Source organism: Misgurnus anguillicaudatus, unplaced genomic scaffold (genome assembly GCF_027580225.2).
Source record: "Misgurnus anguillicaudatus unplaced genomic scaffold, ASM2758022v2 HiC_scaffold_26, whole genome shotgun sequence".
NCBI classification, from domain to species: Eukaryota; Metazoa; Chordata; class Actinopteri; order Cypriniformes; family Cobitidae; genus Misgurnus; species Misgurnus anguillicaudatus.
In genome coordinates, this window is record NW_027395276.1 from 2,575,356 (window position 1) to 2,582,500 (window position 7,145).

Consider the following 7,145-nt stretch of genomic DNA (forward strand, 5'->3'; position numbering starts at 1 on the left):
ACAGATAGTGTAAAACCTGAATGGATTTAATTAATATGGATTTTAAAATTAAAGTTATAGTAGTTCTTCAGTTAGATTATGGTGATCCAATAGCGCCATCATTCTGTTAAAAATAAAGTGCACATCTGAACATGTTAAAGATACTTTGAAAACATCATTAAAACATTAATTAAAAAAATATTAATATTACACTTGCAAATAAAGCAAAGCACTTCAATCTAACAAACATCTGTGTAATAAATATAGATCTTTATTTGTACTTCATTAGTTTAAGAATGCCACAAGTTAAAAAATACATGAAACTCCTTAAACATGCCGAAACTGTTTCAAAGACCTAATATCAACTTTTTATTAATACAAAGTACTCTTCTGTGCAAGAGGATCCATTTAATCTTTTGTTTTCGCAATGTTAAAGGGATAGTTCACTCAAAAATGAAATTTTAATGCTAGTATTTGTTTTTCCCATCTTCTTTGTGCTCAACAGAATAAAGAAACTCATTTTATTTTTGGGTAAGCTATCCTTTTGGCCAAGGTAAGAGATTAAATAAGGCAACTCTGTACAAAATAAGTTTCATCAAGGCAACATGTACTAAAGAGAAGGTTGGATTGAATTAATATTTTCAGCACAACTAACAGCCTTTCTGAAGAACATGAAATTACTTTTGTAGCAAACACGACCATGCAACTATATAAACAAGAAACCTGAAAACACAAAAGGTCTGTTGAAGTTACTTTGTTGCAAAAAAGTTAGGCCTTAAAGAGTTAGTTCACCCAAAAATGAAAATTCAGTCACCATTGACTTACCCTCGTTGTTACAAACCTGTATTCATTTCTTTGTTCTTCTGAACACAAAGGAAGATATCATTTTTGAGCACCATTGACTTCCATAGTAGTTTTTATTCCTACTATGGAAGTCAATGGCGCTTGTTTTCTGCTTAATTACAAATATCTTTGAGTTCAGCAGAACAAAAAAATGCATACAGGTTTGTAACAAGGGTGAGCATATGATGACTGAATTTTCATTATTCGGCAAACTAAATCTGACTCCAGGACAGGTATGGGATAAATTCAACAACAATCAAAAATAAGAGTCAGTCAATCGTGCTAAGAAAGTAAAAATGCAAACACAGACGGTACAATATAGAGTATTTCACAAATTTATAATATAGCACAAGCCTTCAAACATGAGGTTAGTATATGTTCCCTAACACTGTTAACACAAATAAACCACATGCTGGTTATGACATTTCAAGTACTTAAGCTAAACCTGAAAGGGGATAAATTAAATGTAGGAACACCTGGGCTATTTGAATAATACAGATCAGAAATACAGTCAAAAATAGTGTTAAGTTAGTAATACTGAGATATCAGTCCTTCAAATACAGAACGGGTATTAAGTTTAGTGTAACACACTTATCTGAGGCACACAACATAAACAGTCACAAAACACATACGCATAAACCTTCGTTTTGTTAAAGTATTAAATCAAACCTCACCAAGTTATTCTTTAACTTTCCAAATCATATTAAAAACCAAACTTAAAGACTCTATTTTTAGCCAATTCTCATTACCATAATGTGCAATAACAATGATACATTTAAATTGAGAATCATTTACATCTTTGCAAGAAAGATTTATTGTTTTTAATTTAATTAAAAAAGAAAATCCCTCGTTTATTCATCACCCCAGGTAAAAAAATACACTTTTTTATACTTAAAGTAATATTTCAGCCAAGAATGATATTAAACCCATAATGTACTCAACCATTAAGCCGTCTGAGATGCATATGTCCACCACTTTTCAGACAAACACAGTTATTTTATAAGATGGACACAATCTTTAATTTTTTTTTAATGTATGAATATGGGGTCCACCTCCTTCAAGCCCAAAGATTGTGCATCCATCCTTCACAAAGTAATCCAAACGGCTCCAGGGGGATAAACAAAGGCCGGGTAATCCCTGCGGTTTTATAGTAGAATATCAATATGTAAAACTTTATAAACAAAAATAACTAGCTTCCGGTAACGCCACCATCTTAGAGATGCCTCTGCATTCAGGAGAAAGTACAGCGTAGTGTACGCACTTTTCGACGAAGGGCGAGACGCATAGCATCACAGCAAAGAACCCTCCGCAAAAGTGCATACACTGGCGTAAGATGGCGACGTTACAAACGAAAATAACTAACTTTCGGTAACATTTTAAATATGGATATTTCTACGCATTAATACCCTCAGAAGGCCTTTGTTTATTCTCATGGAGCTGGTTGGATTACTTGTGTGAAGGATGGATGCACAATCTTTAAGATTGAAAAAAACATTTTTATTCCTACATTTAAAAAAAGTGAAAGATCTAGGACATCTTCTAAAATAACTAAAAAGTTGTTTGTCTGAAAAATTATGAATATATATCACAGATGGCTTGAGGGCGAGTAAATCATGGGTTTAATATAATTTTTGGCCGATTTATCCCTTTAAAGTGCTCTATTTACTAATTTTGTACTTAATATACTCAAAATTCTTCTTTAGTACTTCTTAAGATAATCTGAAGCACATCCAAGTGTACTTAAAATGTGCTAAAATGTATCTTTGTATGAAAGATGGGTTGATGTTTACTACAAGTGGTATTTAATTTTTTTTATAATTTATAATGCATTTTTTAATACAGAGATGGTATGTTAAAAGCACATTTTAGTGCTTAAAGGGATAGTTCACCTAAAAATTAAAATTCTGTCATCATTTACGAACCAAACTGTTCGTGGACCCCATTTACTTCCATAGTATTCTTTTTTCCTACTGTGGAAGTGAATGGGGTCCACGAACAGTTTGGATACAAACATTTCTCAAAATATCTTCTGTGTGTTCATCAGAACAAAGAGATTTATACAGGTTTGTAACAACATGAGGGTGAGTAAATGACAGAAATTTCATTTTTGGGTGAACTATCCCTTTAAATACAAATTTGTACATAAAGTACAAAATTAGTGCGCAAAAAATGAGCACTTTTAGTACATAATGATAGTGTACTACTTTTCACCTGGGACTGTATGACAATGAGAAAGATATTTTTCATTACGGTAACTGTAATTGTCACAATCTGAAAAAAGAAAGCACAGTTTTCTTTTGATTTTGGGGTGAATATGATATGATCAACACATTTTATGTGCGATTAACTCAAAAAGAATCACAAAATGTCTTTTTGTGTCCATGAAGCTCCACAGCAACACTCATCAATCCTCATGTACTATAACAGAACTAAAAAAGGTATTAAACATTTACTACTTTTACACATACGCTGTAAGATCACCCGTTCAGTTGTCTTAATCATTCTCACGAACCCTCTCTTAAAAATGATGAACTATATCAGTCTTTTATCTCTTGCACCAATAGCATAAATATAGTGAGGCCATGATGTTGGATATTGTAGTTATTCTTCAGTTAGTGATGCTGAAAGCCATCCAACTATCAAACCATCCTGCGTAATCGTCAGCCTGCTCTCCGTAAAGAATAGCCCTTTTGATGAGAGCATTTCTTTTCCCAGTTGAAATTTAATTATAATCCTCCTTTATTCTATTCAAGTTAAACAGCATCTATAGAGCATCACTAAGACACAATAACTGATGCCAGATAACATTATTAACCCTTCAGCATGTTAGCTATTTGTTAACTACCTACAAATGGATTGTAGTGCAAAATAAAATATCCACTTCTGGCCACTCAAAAAAAAAAAGAAAAACACAATAACACTGATTGAATGTGGCTACTTTACACTACAAGTGCTGGTGATTAAAAATGGGGCAAACAAACCATTACGGATGCATTAATTTATATGCGCTTTGCTCTTAATCCCAAATTAATTCAGAAAGATGCTTCTTAGTTACGAGGAGCTATTGATTTGATCAATTTATTGATTTGATATTAATCAGCCATTATGTCCTAATAAGATGCATTGGCATTTTGGAATAATGTCCTAAATGTTTCCTTTAAAAGAAAGGGACAGAGTATCCTTCATACAACAGAAGTGGCGCACATAAAACATAAGATCTGATGGGTTTCCAATCGTACGACTTCCGTCATGCATGTTTGTGGCACGTGTGCAGCGCTATCCAAAAAGGAAGGCACATCGTTGTCGGACAAACGCAATCCTGTGCTTTCCAAAAATGAGGTAGTGTAGATATGGACCATCAGAAAAAAATGTGCGCGCGTGAAGTGTATCGTGGTACCAAATACAGAATGTGTGTTAAGTGAAACAGTCCATCGCTCGAGAAGATTATATTCACAAATGAGAGGAACAGAACCAAAGCATTTCTCTTTATCTTCTTTTGTAAAGACCTGTCTCTATTATGCTCCATTTGGGCTGGAGTCTCAAAAGCTCACCGGTGAGAGGGCATCACAACATGAGCACATCACCTCCTGCTGGTGGAAGGCAGTAATTGCACACATTGGGTTATGAAGTAAAGAAGTTGTTGGGATTTTACAAAAGCACAGGAGTCTCAACAGCAGCGCATGCGAGGAGGCGGCAGCTCTGGTGGAATATCGGGCTCGGGTTGAAGTGACAGGACGCTGTTGGACAGCTCTCTACTGGGGACCTCAAGTGGCATCTAAAGGAAAATAGCAGAAAGCTTGAAAAGATTTAACAATGAAACAGATTGTACAGCCACAGATGTTCATAGTTCGGAAACATGGCTTTACAATGTTTTTGGGAGCAAAAAGATTTCTAATCAGCCATTTCGCATTTGTAAGTGAATAGGTCATATGGTAGTTTAAAGCAACACTATGTAGTTTTTCGACCTTTAAATAATGTCTCTAAAATTATTTCAGTGATAGAACAACTTTTAACTGGACAAATTGTACTGTTGCTGCAACCTGAGCAGCCTCCTAGCTGCTACAAGCACACTCTGAAAGTGGCGGTGGAGGGTAGAGCACACAGCCCCGCCCCTCCCTCTGCCTGCAGAAGAGTGTCTGATACCAGGCACTGTTGCGCTTTTCAACCACACGGGGGAGCTGTAAGTCATTTTACATGGAAACTACATGGTGTTGCTTTAAAGGAAAACACCACCGTTTTTCAATATTTTACAATGTTCTTACCTCAACTTAGACAAATTAATACATACCTACCTTATGTCAATGCACGCACTTAGTCTTTGTATAGCGCCTCGTGAATATGTTAGCATTTAGCCTAGCCCCATTCATTCCTTAGGTTCCAAACAGGGATGAATTTAGAAGCCACCAAACACTTTCATGTTTTCCCTATTTAAAGACTGTCACATGAGTAGTTACACGAGTAAGTATGGTGGCACAAAATAAAACGTGGCCATTTTTAGCAGGTATTAGTTTGTCTAAGTTTAGGTAAGAACATAGTTCTGAAAAATCGTGGCGTTTTCCTTTAAAATGATAGTTTACCAAAAAATATAATTTTATTGTCAATTAAAAAGGATGATATTTTGAAGAATGTTTGTAAACAAACAGATCAGGGGCACCATTCATTTCAATAGTAGGAAAAAAACTGCTTGGTTACAAACATTCTTAAAAATATCTTCCTTCCTTTCTTATGTTGAGCAAAACTGAGTAATTTATACAGGTTTGTAATAACTTGAGGGTGAGTAAATGATGTAAGGATTATAATTTTTGCATTTACTCATCCGTAATAAGCATGCAGTTGATGGCACCCATTGACTTCCATAGTATTTGTTTATTTTCTACTATGGAAGTCAATAGGTCCAAGCAACTGTGTGGTTATCATCAATTAAAATATCTTCTTTGGTGTTCAACAAAATAAAGAAACTATTACAGGTTTAGGCTGAGAAAATAATGACTGAATGCTCATTTTGGGTGAACTACTCCTTTAAGTAAAAGTTCTGGGTTAGAGTAATATGAAAAGTGATTAAAGTAATTAAAAAAACAACCCCTTTTATTAGGGATCACAGTCCACACTCACCTTACTTAAAATATCATCGACTAGTTTGAGAAAGATCTCATCAACGTTGAAGTTATCCTTGGCGCTGGCCTCACAGAAACGCATTCCTGATATCCGTGAAGCAAACTGCCAGAGAAAAGTGAACATGCTTTTTTATTGTAATTTTTTTCATTTGGACAAATAAATGGGAACACATTGAGTGTTACTTAAGGAATAATTGACGACGGGCCATTGAATTATGAGAAAATAATGCACACCCAAGGTGCAATGCACCGCGGGTGTGCATTATTTTCAAATAATTCAAAGGACCGGAGTCAATTATTCATCTTATACCACGGTTACCACAAACATTGCTCTGGTGCCTATTTTTAAGACATTTGACAAGTTAGGTGTGCGGTTATCAGAAATTAATGCATACCCACTGAACATTTCTCAGCCAATCAGAATACAGCATTCAACAGACACGTGGTATAAATCTAAAATAACAGACTAATGTCCTGTCTACTTGAATGGGGAAAGATGGATATTTCTAAAAATGCCATTTAACAACATATATCTGACTAACAATTAAATCTGACATAAACTGCACCATAACCTTTGTTCCTTAAAGGGGACATATCATGAAAATCTGTTTACGTTTTCGTGCCATAATTTGGTCCCCAGTGCATCTATCAACCAATTAAACTGTACTAGTGAGCGTAGTAATTGTAACGTATAAAAAGGGTGTTAAGTTAAGCCAATGTCGGCTGACTCCCCAAGGGTTTTACTATAAACTAGTTAAACTACACAAACCACACACCAAATGCATATTTCACCATATTTTACCACTCTGATGTGTCTATCAGGATTTGCATACATGCGAAAATTCATGACCTTAAGCTCAAAATCAACTTAAATCCATGTGTTAACATGAATAACAATACACAGTTTTTTTCTTTAGAATAAAGCAAACAAATAAATCATTCACACTAAGTCACGCAACCGCTGCTCATTGCGCTCGTGAGCATGGGCGGCGCTAGAGGTGGGCTAGCGGGGCTTGAGCCCCGGACCTATTTTGTAAAGCCCCGATTGTTATAATATGGGCGTCACTAATTTTAATCTGTTAAAATATTTTCTATTACAGCCGAACTGTAAATCTCTCGTCAAGAACTGTCAACTTGCTCGTTTGATTATTTTCCCTTCCAAAGCGCGTGAGAGGTAGCGCAACTTTCGTTGCTACTGTAGGCAACTGT

General features: G+C 35.2%; 1 protein-coding gene across 1 annotated transcript in view; it reads right to left on the reverse strand.

Moving 5' to 3' along the window:
* Positions 1-1,136: 1,136 nt before the first annotated feature.
* The window catches only part of LOC129443172 (ras-related protein Rab-12), a 28,239-nt gene continuing 22,230 nt past the window's right edge, over positions 1,137-7,145 (reverse strand). Inside the window, exons 5-6 of the mRNA XM_055203619.2 lie at positions 5,935-6,039; positions 1,137-4,597 (exon numbers count right to left, since the gene is read on the reverse strand). Coding sequence (XP_055059594.1) covers positions 4,490-4,597; positions 5,935-6,039 — 213 coding nt within the window. The 3' untranslated portion in view covers positions 1,137-4,489. The remainder of the gene's footprint in view (positions 4,598-5,934; positions 6,040-7,145) is intronic.